The sequence below is a fragment of the Eriocheir sinensis genome, chromosome 57 (assembly GCF_024679095.1).
Source record: "Eriocheir sinensis breed Jianghai 21 chromosome 57, ASM2467909v1, whole genome shotgun sequence".
Lineage (NCBI taxonomy): Eukaryota > Metazoa > Arthropoda > Malacostraca > Decapoda > Varunidae > Eriocheir > Eriocheir sinensis.
Genome location: NC_066565.1, coordinates 3,357,193 through 3,376,921, shown reverse-complemented (window position 1 = coordinate 3,376,921; position 19,729 = coordinate 3,357,193). Strand labels below are relative to the sequence as shown.

The 19,729-nt window shown below is 45.4% G+C and overlaps 1 protein-coding gene across 1 annotated transcript; it reads right to left on the bottom strand.

The window, feature by feature from the left end:
• Window positions 1-914: 914 nt before the first annotated feature.
• On the bottom strand, window positions 915-19,508 carry LOC126984606 (uncharacterized). Its single transcript, XM_050838396.1, has 10 exons — window positions 19,361-19,508; window positions 13,113-13,390; window positions 11,901-12,025; window positions 11,078-11,184; window positions 9,388-10,305; window positions 8,572-8,739; window positions 7,909-8,081; window positions 6,455-6,612; window positions 5,177-5,384; window positions 915-4,756 (listed from the first exon to the last, which is right to left on the bottom strand). Exons 2-10 carry the CDS (start codon window positions 13,362-13,364, stop codon window positions 4,511-4,513), a joined length of 2,355 nt encoding a protein of 784 aa, XP_050694353.1. The 5' UTR covers window positions 13,365-13,390; window positions 19,361-19,508; the 3' UTR covers window positions 915-4,510.
• Window positions 19,509-19,729: the final 221 nt, after the last annotated feature.

Sequence of the window (19,729 nt, the reverse complement as noted above, 5' to 3'; positions counted from 1 at the left end):
CATGTCAACTTAACTGTGAATACCCAACACTTCTAACTTAAACACCAAATTAGTCACGGAACTTGATAAACACTAACACAACTGACTCTAAATATGTTAACTTAACTGTGAATACCCAATAATTCTAACTTAAACACCAGAGTGGCCACAGAACTTGATAAACACTAAGACAACTGACTCTATAGCATGTCAACTTAACTGTGAATACCCAACAGTTCTAACTTAAACACCAGAGTAGCCATGGAACTTTGATAAACACTTAACACAACTATAACTTAAACACCAGAGTAGCTATGGAACTTTTGATAAACACTACAACACTAGCATGTCAACTTAACTGTGAATACCCAACACTTCTAACTTAAACACCAAATTAGTCACGGAACTTGATAAACACTAACACAACTGACTCTATAGCATATAACAACTTAATATATACATAAATTCTAACTAACAAAAAATGCATACTAGAATACTCTAAATATGTTAACTTACTGTGATATATAATATAAACTTAAGCACCAAAACAGACGGCACGGAAAAACGATCTTCATAAAAACCTATTGCATCTGTTCTTCCCGCCACACTGCACACTTGTCTCCTATCCTTGCCTCAGGGTTGTTTACAGAGCTCAAGTCTCGTCTGGAATGTCTTAGGGAAAAGGAATGGCAGTGAATATAAAGGAAAGAGTGGAGGGGAGGGCCAAAACACACCCTAGTACATATGACAAACACACACACACGATAAATAAACAGAGTGGAGGAGTACCAAAACACACACACAGTCATACACACAAGATAAATGGAGCGGAAGACAACACAAACACACACACAAACACACTAGTACATAACACACAAACACACACACACAAAAATAAATTAATAAATAAATAAAATGAAATAAAAATAAGTTAATATACGAGACATTTCTTTTATATAATTTCCTGTGCCATAGATTTTGGGTAACTTTTTCTTTCCCAGGTAATAATTTTCCACCATAAAAATTTAACACATTTTTTGGGGGCGGCTAAAAAATTTCACGTTCGTACAAATTCCGAGTCTTGAATTTTCTCACAAGTGTAAAGTGGAGTCGTGAACTTAAGTGTAGAATGTGACACTTTATTTTCCCCCGTTTTCACTTATATTTTCCTTCCTGCTGATATTTTTTGCCGATACTGTAACGCAATGCACTTTTTTCCTTCCCTGTTTCTGGTCAGTCTTATCTTTTTCTTCATTTGTCTTATTTTCTTTCTTTCCATATCTCTTTTTCTTGTTTTCTGTCCATTTTCTTCTCTTTTTCCTTTTTCTTCTCCCTTTTCTTGTTTCCACTCCTCCATTTTCTTCCTTCATTTGTCTTCTTTCTTTCTTTCTATATCTTTTTCTTGTTTCCAGTTCTTCATTTTCTTCCTCATTTTCCAGTCTTCTATTTTCTTCCTTCGTTTGTCTTTTTTCTTTCCTTCTATTCCTCCTTCCCTTGTTTTCTCTCCTTGATTTTCTTTTTATTTTCCCTTTTTCCTGTCCTTCATTTTCTTCTTTTTCCTTATTCTTCTTTCCAGTCCTCTATTTTCTTTCTTTCTATTCCTCTTTCCCTTGTTTTCTGTCCTTCATTTTCTTTTTCCTTTTTCTTCTTTCCAGTCTTCTATTTTCTTTCTTTCTTCGTCTTTTTTTTTCTTTCTATTCCTCTTTTTCTTGTTTTCTGTCCTTCATTTTCTTCTCTTTCCCCTTTTCTTGTTTTCAGTCCTATTTTCTTTCTTCATTTGTCTTATTCCTCTTTGTTGTCAGTCCTTCATTTTCTCCTTCTTCTCTTCTTCCTTTTTCTTGTTTTCCATTTTCTTTCCTGGTTCGTTAGTGAGAATTACATTACACTTGTTTTCCTTCCCTTTTCCCTTTTCATCTTTCCCCATTCCTGTTCCTATTTTCTTCTTTCCAGTCCTCTGTTTTCTTTATTGGTTTGTTTGTGAGAGTTAAATTGCACTTGTCTTTCTTCCTGTTTTCCTTTCCATCTGTTTTTCATTTGTTTTCATCTGTTTTCCATATCTTTTTATCTGTTTTCTATCTGTTTCCATCTGTTTTTCATCTGTTTTCCATCTCTTTTCATCTGTCCATCTGATTTCCTTTTCATTTTTTTTTCCTGTTTTGTCTGTCAGTGAGGGTTAAACTACACCTCCTTTTCCTACTCCTCTTTCCTTCTTTTCTTCCCTTTTTCCTTGTTTCCAGTCTTATTTTCTCCCCTGGGTCGTCATCGAGGGTTCCGTCCCCACTACTGAGAGGCATCGCCGCGCCGGACACACGAACGGAACACGAAGAACATCAGCCACAGAAGAAAGGTTACGTAGTGAGAGTCGTCCTGAAACTCAAACTTGGACTCGGGAGGACTTGTTAACTTCCCTGTCTGCTTCTTGGTTGTTGTGGATGAAGGGAAACTGGCGGTGGTTGTGGTTGTTGGTGGTGGTGGGAACTATTTCACTTCGGTTTAGGTGAATGAGAGTTTGAAACTAAGCAAGAAATCAAATACGAGTGAGCAAACATTTTTTTTCCACACGTCAAATAGTTTCAAGTGTTTTTTTCCCTCCCCGTCAAGATATCGTCTTTCACGGTTATTTTATTTCTTCATTCCTAGTTTTCACCACCTCTCAAGTGCATGGTTTCTTTATCCCCTCCCTCCCTCCCTCTCCCCTCCGCTCAGCACAACACAACCGTAAGTCTCGCAGCGATGGCATCCTCGGCCGACGCCACATGCACGACAACACTTAGCTTACTAACACTACGGCGCGTACTCTCGTCCTTTTTATCACCACTACACTTTGTTCCTCTAGCGTTCAACCACTGTGGTGTTTCCTCTTTTTATTGCTGTATTTTCTTCGCCGTTCCAGACATTTGTGTTTTGGATACGATAAAATTTTAAAATCATTCGCCAACGTCACTCGCAGTTTAATTTAGTTCTGCACTCTTGCGTTTCTTTGCCGCGTCACGACATAAAACTTCACACCACATTAATTATTTCCAGCTTCTGTCTTTTGATTTATTTCCACATCTCTCCTAAATTGTAATAAAACCACAAATTTCACTTCCCATCAATCACAAATCAAATTTTCTCTTCTTCTTTTCATTTTGCAATCATATACGTGGCTGGAAAGTGTCAATTCTTTTCTTGTGTGTGTGTGGCTTGGCAGCGTTCATCCGCCTGTCTGTCTGTCTGTCTGTCTGTCCGCCCTCCCGCCTGCCGTCACCTCACCACCACGGCGACGCGACACACGGGTAAAAATATAAATAAATACGTCATCTCGGGGCGGCAGAAACTTGCGCCACGGACTGAGGGGCAGCGCCAACACCCCCACAGACGCCTCGACCCTTGCCCAGCTGCCTGATCCTCGTGCACATCACCTTCTGTGTGCGGCATTAGTGGCATGTTCATGTCCTGAGGTCTGACAAAGCTCACACACACACACATACACACAAATGCACACAGCACCTCCTATGTATGTAATCTGGCATGTGCATCTCCTGAGGTTGAACAGAGCTCCTCAATGATGCACACACACACACACACACACACAGCAAGGGGAGCGTCGTCTGAGGGGGCAGGTCGGTCATCGCCGCCGCATCACAAGCGCTACAAACTAAAAGCTCATTGCAGTTTTTTTGATTTTCCGAACGGTGTTGCTGCCGCTTGTCTGTTTGGGTGGTTTCTCTCGTGTCACTACCTGCGTTTTGTGTTTTTTTGCTGTTTAGACTTCACTCGGCAGACGTCACACGCTCACTGGGGACACTGACGCTGCACACACACACGCACGAACCTGACAACACGGCCACCCTCACCTCGCTGGCCACCACAAGCAAGGCGATAGAGAGCACATCAGCCGCTGCCACAGAACTCCATTTAAATAACGATAAAAAATATGCTTCTTTAAGTGTGTGAATCATCGCGTACACAGCTTGCCCCAGCGTACGCGCACACACATAAAGGCGTACACACACACACACGCATCCCCTGTGGCACCATGAACATATACACATGCTCGCTCACACACACACACATGCACACACTCAGCCCATGAAGGAGAGTGGGATGTGCGTGTGCGGCGGTGAGGCGGACTGTCTTGCAGGGCTGCTGAGAGGGTGTGGAGGGGGTGGAGGGAGGGAGAGGTGAGAAGGATGGGGTCATGAGCAGGGTGATCTGTCTCTTCCTCTTTTTCATCCTTCCTCTTCCTCCTTTTGATCATGAGGAGGAATGAACCGTCTTCTTTTATCATCCTTCCTCCTCCTCTTCCTCCTCTTGATCATGTAGAGAAAAGTATTGGAGAGGAAAACTAGCCAAAGAGTGTTCCTCCATATCCTCTACCTCTTCTCTCGTCACCCATCCTTCTCCTCCTTCTTCCGCTCCTTCACCTCCGTTCTCTTCCCTTCAGCATGGCAGTAGACGGCGCCAAAGAAAGCCTTACTTAACACCTACAAAAACAGCGAATGAAAAAAATGCCCGACTCCGCCCGCCGACACTGACACAGCGAGACTCAAGACGAATCCTCGCTCTTGGTGTCCTCGTCGTTGCTCTGCCGTGCCTCCTCCCCGTTCTTGGCCTGGGCGGAGGGTGCGTTGGCGTGGGGGTTGGTGTGGTGCTGGCGGGCGTTGGCAGTGATGGGCGGGGGGGTGTTGGTGCCTCCTTCCATCCCCAGCTCCCCGCGCACCATCTTCTCCAGCACGATCCTCGAGGCTTTCTCCGACACGTCCAGCGTCTTGAGGAAGAACTGGCGGCAGACCTGTGATGGGGAGGACGGCGTGAGGAGGAGGAGGTGAAGGGAAGGTGAAAATGAAGAGGAGAAAATGAGGAGAAACTGGAAAATGAGAAAATGTGGAGGAGAAAGATAAGGAAAACCAAAGAAGAGAATAAAGAACAGCTAGTACAGTAAAACCCTTATAACTCGGCATGATAGGGGCTCCAGCCTTGCCAAGTTATTCATTTTTCCAAGTTATGCAAATCTCTCATTCCCCTTCTCCACATTTGCATATACAGTCAAAATATTGAAACACTGCACTACACAGCACCAGTAAATGCTTAAAAAAAAGAAAGAAAAAAAGAGGAGGTGAAAGAATGAAAAAAAGAAGGCAACTCATTTCTCATCACAGTCAAAAGGTGGTGCGGAGCAAGGATGAAAAAGCATAAATAAAGAGCGACAGACCTGCAGCTTGGTGTTGGTCTGCTTGCTGGAGGTGAGGAAGTACAGGATGACGGTGCGCAGGAGGCCGCTGGGTCCAAGCTTCTCCTCGCGTTGCATGTGGGCCGCCAGGTATTCCCTCTGCAGGTTGTAGTCGGCCAAACCCCAGTACTCTGCGAAGATCTTCTGACGTTCGTCCTCGCTGATACGCGCGTTGCACTTCAGCGGACACCTGCGGAGAATGGGTGGACTGAGTGGAGGGAGAGTGAGGTGGGGTGTGGAGTGTGGTGGAGGTGGTGTGGCAGGAAGAAAAGAAGGGAAGGAAGGAGGGAAGGAATAGAGGGAATGAAGGAGAAGGAAGGGAGGGAAAGAATGGAGGAGGGAAAGAAGGAATGGAATGGAGGGAATGAAGGAGAAGGAAGGGAGGGAAAGATTGGGGGAGGGAAGGAATGAAGGAGAGAAGAAAGGGAGGGAAGGAAAGAAAGGAATGGAGGGGATGAAGGAGAGAAGGAAGGGAGGGAAAGATTGGAGGGGGGAAGGGAGTGAAGAAGTAAAAAAGTGAAGAAGGAAAGAATGCAGGGAAAAAGTGCAGGGAAGGGAGAGGAAGGAAAGGAGGAAAGCAGAGGTTATGGGGTGTAAGAAAGGAAGGAGGGGAAATGAGGGGAAGGGATGGAGGTTGACTGGTGGGAAGGGGAATGGAAGGAGAAGACAGAAGGTTAACCCCTTCAACACAAGGATGCGTATACTGTGTCCTTGCGTGCTCTGTACCATATCTGAGGACGTGTATACTGTGTCCTAGCTCGCTTTAGCCCGCATACGAGTTATTTCTTCCCAGCTATTGTACGATTGTTTTTAGGATGTAGGTCGGACATAATACAGTGTCTTATTTGACTCTCAATGTTGTTATTGTGTAATAACGTAAGTGTGACTTGCGCGCATTTGTACTTGACAGTAAAAATCAATTCTAACAGAAAATAACAAAAATAATAAGAAAGAAATGATACATGTATATGTGTATGGAGTTCCTCAACCCTCGAATTGCCAAGTGGCTGGCTATATAGTGCACTGTCTCACCACCACCTCAGCTCAGGGACGCGGTGTGAGGCTCACGCGGGAGCTCTGGCCTCCCCTCACATCCATCTTGCTGTCTGTTCTTTCTTTCTTTCTTCCTAATACCTCCTCTCTGCAGTGTGTGTGTGTGTGTGTGTGTGTGTGTGTGTGTATGAGAAAGAGAAAGAGAGAGAGAGAGAAACGCTACTCTCCCTCTCTCACCCACCCACCCACACCAGTACCCACACCCACCTGCTACAGTCCTGGGGCCACACGCGCTTGGCATCCACCAGCTTCCCCTTGGTGTTGATGTAGCTCTGGCCTGTGTTCTTGAGCTCCTGACGCTTCTTCTTGTCCTTCGTCGAGCCGGCCGCCACCGCCAGTGTCTCGCTCGTCACGTCATCTGGGACCTGTGGAGGGACATGGGGGTGAGTGGAAATCCCTGGGGTACTGGGGGGTGAAGGGTGAGGGCTTGGGGTAACATAGGGTGACTCACAATGCTGGGGTACTGGGGGTGAAGAGTGAGGGTGACATAGGGTGATAGGATCCTTGGTAATGGAAGGGGTGAAGGGTGACGCACTGGGGGTGAGTGAAGATCCTGGAGAACTGGGGGATAGAGAGTGAGGGGCTGGGGGTGACATAGGGCAACTGAAGATCCTGGGGTACTGGGGGGGGGGTGGAGGGTGAGGCAGGGTGAGTGGAGGAAAGGAGAAAAAAAGAGGAATAGGATAAAAGGAAGAAAGGGAAGGAAAGGAGGATAAAGAAAGGAACAGGATAAAAGGGAAGGAAAGGAAGATAAAGAAAGGAACAGGATAAAAGGGAAGGAAAGGAGGATAAAGAAAGGAACAGGATAAAAGGGAAGGAAAGGAAGATAAAGAAAGGAACAGGATAAAAGGGAAGGAAAGGAGGATAAAGAAAGGAACAGGATAAAAGGGAAGGAAAGGAAGATAAAGAAAGGAACAGGATAAAAGGGAAGGAAAGGAAGATAAAGAAAGGAACAGGATAAAAGGGAAGGAAAGGAGGATAAAGAAAGGAACAGGATAAAAGGAGGGTGATTAACAGAAGACACTCCACTTCAACACTCCCATACCCTCCCATCTACACAACACCCCATCATCTCCTCCTGGACAACACCGCAACACCATCCCATCACCACCCCCACACAACACCATCCCATCACCACCCCCACACAACACCATCCCATCACCACCCCCACACAACACCATCCCATCACCACCCCCACACAACACCATCCCATCACCACCCCCACACAACACCATCCCATCACCACCCCCACACAACACCATCCCATCACCACCCCCACACAACACCATCCCATCACCACCCTCACACAACACCATCCCATCACCACCCCCACACAACACCGCAGCTATATTAGTTTCAACACCACTTCAAGACTTCCTGTAACACCATTTCACACAACACCACTTCAAGACCCCCTTCAACAACACCACCACCATCACCATAACATTAATTCCCTACCCACACAACACCACACCTATATCTGTTTCAACACCACCACACAACACCACATCAAGACACCCTTCAACACCACCACCACCACCACATTCCCATCTCCACACACACAACACCACATCAAGACCCCCTTCAACACCACCACCACCACCATAACATTCACTATCCCCCCATACAACACCATCTACACCACCACCTCCACGGCCCACCTGGTGTTGCTGTTTCTGCTTGGTGTTGGTGCTCTGCTTGCGTTTCTGTGTGTTGTTGTCGGGTGACCCAAACCAGAGAGAGGTGGCCAGGAAGGACTGCAGCAGCGACGTGGCCAGCGGACTCTGCATCAGCATGGCCTCGGCAACCTGGGGCGGCACTCCCTCGCTCACCTCTGCATGGGGGGAGGGGGGAAGGGTTGAGTGACTGTTGTGTATGGTAGTGTTGCGTAAAAAATTGTGATCAATGTGTGTGTGTGTGTGTGTGTGTGTGTGTGTGTGTATCAATTTGCCAAGTCTCAAAGGTAATGTGAAGACAGGCTAGGCTCTTATGGTCTCCTTGTGTATAAAAATTACTAATACAATCACTGAAAAAGTTATATAAGCAATTGGTAAACTCTCTTTCTCTCCCTCCTTCCCATCCCTTCCTTTCATTCTTCTCTCTCTCTCTCTTATCCCTTCCTCCCTTCTTTCCTCTTTTTCTTCATTCCTTCTTTCCCTCTCACTCCTTCCTTTCATTCTTCCTTACCTCTCTCTGTCTCTCCTATCCCTTCCTTCCTTCCTTCCTCCTTTTTTCTTTTTCCTTTCCTTCTTTCCCTCTCTTCCTCTCACTCATTCCTTCTTTCCTCTCTCTCTCTCTCTCTCTCTCTCTCTCTCTCCTCTCACCTGGCGGGAGTTGCACCTGTCCATTCGTCTCCATCTTGCACACCTGTCTGTCCTGCGGCGGGGAGGCAGGGGGGGGCGCAACCTTGCGGGAGGCTTGCTGGGGGCGGACGCTGCTGGGGGGGTTGGGGGGGCGGGGGACATTGTGAGGGGGGTGGCTGAGGGAGGGGTCTGGTGGGGAGGAAGGAAGGGGAGGAAAGGAATGAAGGAGAGAGAAGGAAGGGAGGGAGGGAAAGGAGAGAATGGAGGGGATAAAGGAGAGAAGGAAGGGAGGGAGGGAAAGGAGGGAAAGGAAAGGAGGGAAGGAAGGAAAGGAAAGGAAGGAAGGGAGGGAAGAAAGGGAGAAGGGAGGGAAAGAATGGAGGAGGAAAGGAAGGAAGGAAGAGGAAGGAACATGGGAAAGGAAGAAGAGGAGGAAAGGAAGGAAGGAAGGGAGGGAAGAAAAGGAGAAGGTAGGGAAAGAATGGAGGAGGAAAGGAAGGAAGGAAGGAAGGGAAGGAAGGGAGGGAAAGAATGAAGGGAAGAAGGAAGGAAGGAAGAATAAAACCAGAGAAAGAAAGGAAGGAAGAAGGAAGAGAAAGAAGGAACAAGGCAAAGAAAGCAGAGAAGGAAAGGAAGGAAGGAAGGAAGGAAGGGAGAGGAGGAAAGGAAAGGAGGGAGGGAAGGGAAAGAGAAGGGAGAGAAAACAATTAGTAACATATATAAAAAAAACATCAAATTCATAACAAACAAACAAACAAACAAACAAACAGAGCCATGAAAATATTGACAAAAAATCGCTTAAAAAATAAATAAATAAACAACCTTGATATTTCTCACCTTTACCTCTGGCACTGCCCTCCTCTTCCTCCTCCTCTTCTTCCTCTTCCTCCTCCTCCTCTTCTTCCTCCTCGTTGCCGTTCTCCTGCTCCTCCCGGTCGCTCTTCCCTACCTCTTCCTCCTCCTCCTCCTCTTGCTCCGTGGCTGACCTCCCCTCTTCCTCCTCCTCCTCCTCCTCCTCCTCACTTTCACTGCTTGAGTCATCTTCACTTGAGTTCTCATTTTCTGCTTCATTTTCTTGTGGGGTTGCTTGCTCTCCTCCTCCTCCTCTTCCTCCTCTTCTCTCCTGATCCTCCTCCTCCTCTTCTTCCTCTTCCTCCTCCTCCTCCTCTTCCTCCTCCATCTCCTGTTTCATGTTCAACGCAGGATTCACTCTTTCACTGTGCTCCTCCTCCTCTTCCTCCTCCTCCTCCTCCTCCTCTGAGCTGCTACGTGCCTCCTCTTCCTCCTCCTCCTCCTCTTCCTCTTCCTCCTCCTCCTCTATCTTCCTCTTGACTGTCCTTCCTGTTGCGTCGTCACTCCCTCGCACACAAGAGGAGTAAGCGAGGTTGTTATTATTACTAACCGGCACTCCCTGGCCCTCCCGCACCCCCCCTAGACCCACCCCACCCCCAGCCCGTCCGTCGCTCCCCCCATCCACCCCCCCACCAGGCCGGCACCCCTTGCGTTTCTTCTCTGGGGTCGGGAGCGTGGAAGTGGGCACCCCGGACATGGCAACTCTCTTCCTCTTGAATTTGTTAGGGAGAAACTCTTGGTGGTGGAGGAGGTGGTGGTTGTGGCGGTGGCGGCGGTGGTGGTGGTGTCTGGCTGTGTTGTTGTTGTTGTTGTTGTTGTTGTTGTTGAGGTGGTGGTAGAGTTTGCGGCGGCCTTTGGGAAGTGCCTCGTGGACGACTGTGATTGTGAGTTCGTCGCTCACGTCTGTGGAGAGACAGTTGCAAGTGGTGACACACACACACACACACACACACACACACACACACACACACACACACACACACACACACACACACACTATGAATTTGCTGAGGAACATAAGGACAGCATTTGTGTATTTGAACGAGGAGATGATGAAGAAAATAATAGTTACAATGATAAGGCCAAGGTTGGAGTATGCAGCAGTGGTCTGGTCTCCTCACGAAAAGAACATAAGGAAGCTGGAAAGAGTGCAGAGAGTGGCAACTAAGATGGTACCGGAACTTAGGGATCGGACGTATGAGGAGAGACTCAATAGCATGGGGCTCACAACCCTGGAGAGAAGAAGAGAAAGAGGAGACCTGATAGCGGTGTACAGGGTGGCAAGTGGAGTGGAGCATTTGGACAGAGAGGACCTGTGTGTGTGGAGCGAGAGAGAAACGAGAGGACATGGAAAGAAGTTGAGGGCGACCATGTGTAGGCGAGATGTGAAAAAGTTTAGCTTCCCAAACAGAAGCATTGAGCTGTGGAATGGACTGGAGGAGGAGGTGGTTTGTGCAAGAAACATTCATGATTTTAAGGAAAAGTTGGACAAGAGAGGATATGGAGATGGGACACAACTATGTAAACACACACACACACACACACACACACACACACACACACACAGTCACTCTCAAACACACATGGACTTGTTCTTGTGTATATTTTTGAGCTCCTTTCTTTAAAATAAAAATACATATAAAAATCATGCGTCTAAGCACACACAAACACTCACTGAGCGTGGTTCCATGCTTGAGCTCCCTCACGTTGGACAGCGAGGCGGCGATCAGCTCACTCATGCGCTGCCGCTGGCCCAACAACTCCAGCTTGGTGTCCCGGTACCTGGAGCGAGAGAGGGGGGAGTGAGGGAGAGGAGACACACTTTAAACAGTTTCTTTGCTTCCTTCCACAAATTCCTGCCAAGGAGTGAAGCAAGGACTGATGGGGAGGCCCGGTGTAATGATTAACCCTTTCATATGTCAATGCCGGCTTGGGCCAGTATCGTAAGAAAAGGCACAAACAGACATAAGAGAACCTAACAACCAGGGACATGAGAGGAGCCATAGCCACAAACAGGGTCATAAGAAGACACAAACAGGGACATAAGACAACCTAACAACCAGGGACATGACAGGGGGAACAAACAGGGCCATAGAAGGAGACACAAACAGGGACATAAGACAACCTAACAACCAGGGACATGACAGGGGGAACAAACAGGGCCATAGAAGGAGACACAAACAGGGACATAAGACAACCTAACAACCAGGGACATGACAGGGGGAACAAACAGGGCCATAGAAGGAGACACAAACAGGGACATAAGACAACCTAACAACCAGGGACATAAGAACTACACCCACAAACAGGGCCATAGAAAGAGACACAAACAGGGTCATAACACAACCTAACAACCAGGGACATGAGATCTACACCCACAAACAGGGACACAAGACAACCTAACAACCAGGGACATGAGAGGAACCACAGCCACACACAGGGTCAAGGGAGGCGCCAGAAGCAGGTTCATGGGTGCAGGGTGAGTCGCCGTGACCTACCTGGTGGTGACGTGGGTGTGTATCTCAGCTGCCCGGGCCTGGTATGCATCGAGGCGGTCCAGCAACACAAAACACTGCTGGCAAATCACCTCACTGACGGAGTAACACGGGTCCTCGCCAACCACCTGGGGGAGAGGAAGGCATTAGAGGGTGGTGGAGGGGGGAAGAGGAAGAGGGAAAAGAGGAGGAGGAGGGGAAAGAGGAAAAGAAAGAAGAAAGAGGGAGAGAGAGGTGCAAGGAAGGGTGGTGGAGGGGGGGAAGAGGAAGAGAAAGAGGAGGGGAAAAAGGAAAAGAAAAAGTAGGGGACAGGAAGAAGACAGGGTGAGAGAGAGAAGTGCAAGGAGGCAGAGTTTAGAGGCAAGGAAATAAAAAAAGAACAGAGCATAACAACATTGACACATAGTAAGAAAGCTAAACTTGTATAATGACGAGATGTAAATAAAGTTAGGTACGAAGGCGAGGAGATAAGGGAAGGACAAAGGATACAGGACTCAAAGATATATAGTACAGGGGATAAATCTGTGTATGTAAATGAAGTGTATGATGAAATGTGGTAAAATTAGGGGCATCACAAGCTTGACTCAGTGCCTATGATACAAGCTCTCCCTACTTAAGCTATCAGAAGGCATATATAAGTTAATGAATCACACACACACACACTGGACACCTATAGATATGGAGACAGGATCAGACAAGTGAAGATCAGGCCCTGTATACAACTAGGTAAACACACACACACACACACACACACACACTGGACACCTATAGATATGGAGACAGGACCAGACAAGTGAAGATCAGGCCCTGTATACAACTAGGTAAACACACAATCGCACACACACATACACACAGACTGGACAACTATAGATATGGAGACAGGACCAGACAAGTGAAGATCAGGCCCTGTATACAACTAGGTAAACACACACACACACACACACACACACACAGACTGGACACCTATAGATATGGAGACAGGACCAGACAAGTGAAGATCAGGCCCTGTATACAGCTAGGTAAACACACAAACACACACACACACACACACAGACTGGACAACTATAGATATGGAGACGGGACCAAACAAGTGAGGCTGTATACTTTTTTTTTTTACAGCAAAGGAGACAGCACAAGGGCACTAAAAAAAGGAAATAACAATAAAAAAAAGCCCGCAATTAGGTAAACAAAACACACACACACACACGTACGCACCTTCACCAAAAAGTCAGCCAGGGGTGTTCCAGAGGCCGAGACAAAACTGTGAACGCTCGTCACCACAATCGTGTTTCCGCCGTGCCGCCCGCAGACAAGACACGTGTTGGTGGGTCGCCGTTTCTCACCCCCTCCTCCTCCTCCCCCTCCTGGCGCCGGCGTGGTGGTGGCAGTGGTGGTCTGGTGGTTGGTGCTGGTGTTGTTGTGGTGCTGTGGTTGTGGTTGTTGTTGCTGGTGGTGGTGGTGGTCCATGGTTGCCACACCACCATCCCACTGTGCTGTGAAGGGGGAGAGCAAGTGTTAGTTTTCCATGAGTTTATGAGGTCAGCGAGAGAGAGGGAGGGAGGGAAGGAGGGAGGGAGGAAAGGAGGGAGGGAGGAAAGGAAGGAGAGAGGAAAGGAGAGAGGGAGGGAAGGAAGGAGGGAGGGAAGGAAGGAGGGAGGAAAGGAAGGAGGGAGGAAAGGAAGGAGGGAGGGAAAGAAGGAGGGAGGGAGGAAAGGAGAGAGGGAGGAAAGGAAGGAGGGAGGAAAGGAGAGAGGGAGGAAAGGAGAAAGGGAGGAAAGGAAGGAGGGAGGAAAGGAGAGAGGGAGGAAAGGAAGGAGGGAGGGAAGGCTGGAGTGTGGAGTCAATGTTAGCTTGGAGGGTTTGTGGCTCCTGGACCAGTTTTGCCCAATTTTAGTACAATTTAGTAAGGAAACATAGATGGGTTTTCTGAGTTGAGCCATACGATAACTTTTTGTGGTTCTGTTAGGTTAGGTTAAGTTTAGGGTATCTTCAAACACGATAGCCAGCGACTTATGGTATAAATCAACAAAGAATGACCTCACTTTGTTGTATAGAAAGTCTCATTAGTAAGGAAGAATATATGAATTTTCTGAGTCAAGACCTATAGTAACTGTTTGGGGTTTTGTTAGGATAGGTTAGGTTAAGTTTAGGGTATCTTCAAACATGATAGCCAGCGACTTATGGTATAAATCAACAAAGAATGACCTCACTTTGTTGTATAGAAAGTCTTATTAGTAAGGAAGAATATATGAATTTTCTGAGTCAAGACCTATAGTAACTGATTGGGGTTTTGTTAGGATAGGTTAGGTTAAGTTTAGGGTATCTTCAAAGACATGATAGCCAGCAACTTATGGTACAAATCAGCAAAGAATGACCTCACATTGTTGTATAGAAAGTCTCATTAGTAAGGAAGCATGTATGAATTTTCTGAGTAAAGACCTATAGTAACTGTTTGGGGCTTTGTTAGGATAGGTTAGGTTAAGTTTAGGGTATCTTCAAACACATGATAGCCAGCAACTTATGGTATAAATCAGCAAAGAATGACCTCACTTTGTTGTATAGAAAGTCTCATTAGTAAGGAAGAATATATGAATTTTCTGAGTCAAGACCTATAGTAACCGTTTAGGGTTTTGTTAGGATAGGTTAGGTTAAGTTTAGGGTATCTTCAAACACATGATAGCCAGCAATTTATGGTATAAATCAACAAAGAATGGCCTCACTTTGTTGTATAGAAAGTCTTATTAGTAAGGAAGAATATATGAATTTTCTGAGTCAAGACCTATAGTAACTGTTTGGGGTTTTGTTAGGATAGGTTAGGTTAAGTTTAGGATATCTTCAAACACATGATAGCCAGCAACTTATGGTATAAATCAGCAAAGAATGACCTCACATTGTTGTATAGAAAGTCTCATTAGTAAGGAAGCATGTATGAATTTTCTAAGTCAAGACCTGTAGTAACTGTTTGGGGTTTTGTTAGGTTAGGTTAAGTTTAGGGCATCTTCAAACACATGATAGTCAGCAACGTATGGTATAAATCAACAAAGAATGAACTCATGTTGTTGTATAAAAAGTAACTAGTAAGGAAGCATATACGAATTTTCTGAGTTAAGACCTGAAGCAACTGTTTGGGGTTTTGTTAGGTTAGGTTAAGTTTAGGGTATCTTCAAACACATGATAGTCAGCAACTTATGGTATAAATCAACAAAGAATGACCTCACTTTGTTGTAAAGAAAGTCTCATTAGTAAGGAAGAATATATGAATTTTCTGAGTCAAGACCTATAGTAACTGTTTGGGGTTTTGTTAGGATAGGTTAGGTTAAGTTTAGGGTATCTTCAAACACATGATAGCCAGCGACTTATGGTATAAATCAACAAAGAATGGCCTCACTTTGTTGTATAGAAAGTTTCATTAGTAAGGAAGCATTAATGAATTTTCTGAGTCAAGACCTATAGTAACTGTTTGGGGTTTTGTTAGGATAGGTTAGGTTAAGTTTAGGGTATCTTCAAACACATGATAGCCAGCAACTTATGGTATAAATCAACAAAGAATGACCTCACTTTGTTGTATAGAAAGTCTCATTAGTAAGGAAGAATATATGAATTTTCTGAGTCAAGACCTATAGTAACTGTTTGGGGTTTTGTTAGGTTAGGTTAAGTTTAGGGTATCTTCAAACACATGATAGCCAGCAACTTATGGTATAAATCAACAAAGAATGACCTCACTTTGTTGTATAGAAAGTCTCATTAGTAAGGAAGAATATATGAATTTTCCGAGTCAAGACCTATAGTAACTGTTTGGGGTTTTGTTAGGATAGGTTAGGTTAAGTTTAGGGTATCTTCAAACACATGATAGCCAGCAACTTATGGTATAAATCAACAAAGAATGACCTCACTTTGTTGTATAGAAAGTCTCATTAGTAAGGATGAATATATGAATTTTCCGAGTCAAGACCTATAGTAACTGTTTGGGGTTTTGTTAGGTTAAGTTTAGGGTATCTTCAAAGATGTGATAGCCAGCAACTTATGGTATAAATCAGCACAGAATGACCTCATTTTGTTGTATAGAAAGTCTCATTAGTAAGGAAGAATATATGAATTTTCCAAGTCAAGACCTATAGTAACTGTTTGGGGTTTTGTTAGGTTAAGTTTAGGGTATTTTCAAACACATGATAGCCAACAACTAATGGTATAAATCAACAAAGAATGACCTCACTTTGTTGTATAAAAAGTCTTATTAGTAAGGAAGAATATATGAATTTTCTGAGTCAAGACTTATAGTGACTGTTTGGGGTTTTGTTAGGATAGGTTAGGTTAAGTTTAGGGTATCTTCAAACACATGATAGCCAGCAACTTATGGTATAAATCAACAAAGAATGACCTCACTTTGTTGTATAAAAAGTCTTATTAGTAAGGAAGAATATATGAATTTTCTGAGTCAAGACCTATAGTGACTGTTTGAGGTTTTGTTAGGATAGGTTAGGTTAAGTTTAGGGTATCTTCAAACACATGATAGCCAGCAACTTATGGTATAAATCAACAAAGAATGACCTCACTTTGTTGTATAGAAAGTCTCATTAGTAAGGAAGCATTAATGAATTTTCTGAGTCAAGACCTATAGTAACTGTTTGGGGTTTTGTTAGGATAAGTTAGGTTAAGTTTAGGGTATCTTCAAACACATGATAGCCAGCAACTTATGGTATAAATCGACAAAGAATGACCTCACTTTGTTGTATACAAAGTTTCATTAGTAAGGAAGCATTAATGAATTTTCTGAGTCAAGACCTATAGTAACTGTTTGGGGTTTTGTAAGGATAGGTTAGGTTAAGTTTAGGGTATCTTCAAACACATGATAGCCAGCAACTTATGGTATAAATCAACAAAGAATGACCTCACTTTGTTGTATAGAGTCTCATTAGTAACTTAACCTAACCTAACCTAACAAAACCCCAACAGAAGAATATATGAATTTTCCGAGTCAAGACCTATAGTAACTGTTTGGGGTTTTGTTAGGTTAAGTTTAGGGTATCTTCAAAGACGTGATAGCCAGCAACTTATGGTATAAATCAACAAAGAATGACCTCACTTTGTTGTATAGAAAGACTCATTAGTATGGAAGAATATATGAATTTTCTGAGTCAAGACGTATAGTAACTGTTTGGGGTTTTGTTAGGTTAGGTTAAGTTTAGGGTATCTTCAAACACATGATAGCCAGCAACTTATGGTATAAATCAACAAAGAATGACCTCATAGTACCTATAGTAACTGTTTGGGGTTTTGTTAGGATAGGTTAGGTTAAGTTTAGGGTATCTTCAAACACATGATAGCCAGCAACTTATGGTATAAATCAGCAAAGAATGACCTCACTTTGTTGTATAGAAAGTCTCATTAGTAAGGAAGAATATATGAATTTTCTGAGTCAAGACCTATAGTAACTGTTTGGGGTTTTGTTAGGTTAAGTTTAGGGTATCTTCAAACACATGATAGCCAGCAACTTATGGTATAAATCAGCAAAGAATGACCTCACTTTGTTGTATAGAAAGTCTCATTAATAAGGAAGCATATATGAATTTTCTGAGTCAAGACCTATAGTAACTGTTTAGGGTTTTGTTAGGATAGGTTAGGTTAAGTTTAGGGTATCTTCAAACACATGATAGCCAGCAACTTATGGTATAAATCAACAAAGAATGACCTCACTTTGTTGTATAGAAAGTCTCATTAGTAAGGAAGCATATATGAATTTTCTGAGTCAAGACCTATAGTAACTGTTTGGGGTTTTGTTAGGTTAAGTTTAGGGTATCTTCAAGCACATGATAGCCAGCAACTTATGGTATAAATCAGCACAGAATGACCTCACTTTGTTGTATAGATGCCCTTGCACAGAGTAGGCATCTCATGTGTGTGAAGACTCCTTTCAGGTAGAGTCAAAGGCTTTTTTGACCCATCAACTCCCTCTCTCACTGATTTCCTTCTACCCTTTAAATTTTGCTGTAATGTTGACTCTATATTTTAATGCAAACTGCAAGACTCCCCCTTCCCACAGCCACACTGTACACTACTTTCTACTCTTGATCATCCCTATGCCATCCAAATCCCTTATACAAAAAGTCAACCAGCATCATTCTTTCATCCGTCTCACTGGGTTTCAGGGCATTTGAGAAGAGTGCCCGGTGGCTCTATAATGAGTTACCCGGGGATGTTAAGAACAGTGGTAGTCTGGGAATCTTCAAAAAAGCGCTGAATCCTACGGCGATTGAACATAAGAAGACTAGAACATAGGGAATGATCTTAAGTTCAATCCTCATGTTTGTGAAGTTGTAGGATTTAGTGAACAAGTGAGTCTTCTGCGCTGTAGGTGCTAATATTAGTTATAATGTTAGCGACACTGGAACGCTGCTACGGCGGTGGACCGGGCCTGAAACCTCATGAACAGCCTTCCTCTGTCTGTATTTCCTCCTGCCTACAACTTGAACTCTTTCAGGAGGGGAGCCCCAAGACACCTCTCCTGGCCACTCAGTCTACTTTATACAGGAGCGGCATCTGGCAGGCTATAATTGGTTTTCTTTCTTTTATTTCCCTTCCCCTGCCCCCAAGACACAGGCTCGGCGCACCCCAGCCTCCGGACACTCCCTGGGAAGCCACATACCACTCCCCACATGCCACTCCCCTTGATATCCAGACCCCCACAGACTTTTCCTCTCCCCTTCCATTCCTTCCCTCTCTTCCTTTTCTCCTCCATTCGTTCCCTCTCCTTTCCCTCCCTTCCTTCTCTTCTTCCTATCACCACATCCTTCCTTCTTCTTTCCCTCCCTTCCTTCCTTTTTTCCCATCACTTCTCCCTTCCCTCTTCTTCTTTCTCCCCTTCCTTCCCTCCCTCTCTCTTCCCTTTTCTCCTTTCCCTTCTTTTCATCATCCCTCCTCCATTCTTTCCCTCCCTTCCTTTTTTCTTTCCCTTCTTCCTATCACCCTTCCCTTCCCTCTTTTTCCCCTCCTTCCCATCACCTCTCCCTTCCTTCCCTTCTCCCCATCCCCCCTCCCTTCCTTCCTTCTTCCTATCACCCCTCCATACCTTCTTTCCCTTCTCCCCATCCTCACTCCCTTCCTTATTGCCTACTTCCCCTTCCTTCCTTCTTCTTTCCCTTCTTCCTATCACCCCTCCCTTTCCTCTTCTTCCCCTCCTTCCCTTCACCTCTCCCTTCTCCCTATCCTCCCTCCCTTCCTTCTCTCCTACTTCCCCTTCGCCCACGCCGCCCACAGGTGACCCCGCGCCCAGCACCACCCCCGGGGCAGGCCTGGCACCCGGGCACACCTGGGGGCCCAAAACACACCTCGGGCACCACTAATTAAGGCTTTGGCAGGTGACCCACGGAGACCTGCCCCGCTCCTCTCCCTCCCCGCCCGCCTTCCTGACCCCCATCACACCACTCCCTGTCCTCCCCCCTTTGACCTTTGACCCCTGTGCTCACCATCAAGGGCGCGTCCTCAAGGCTGCGTGGGAAACAAGGTCAGAAAGGGCCGGAAAAGGGGCGCTAGGGGCCTCCGCTTGCCTGGCCTCGCTGGTGAATGTACACACTTGGTCCTGGCCTGGGTCTCGGTGCCCCTGGGTGTCGTACGGGGCCGGGGATATTGTCGTACCCCGCCCTGGGAGAATGTCGCCCCCAGGGATGTATTTAAGGGGGAAAAAGCTGCAATTAACTGGGTAATATGATAAATAAATAGTATATGATAAATGGGGAGCAAAGAGAATGTATGTGACCGGGGATATTGTCGTACCCCGCCCTGGGAGAATGTCGCCCCCAGGGATGTATTTAAGGGGGAAAAAGCTGCAATTAACT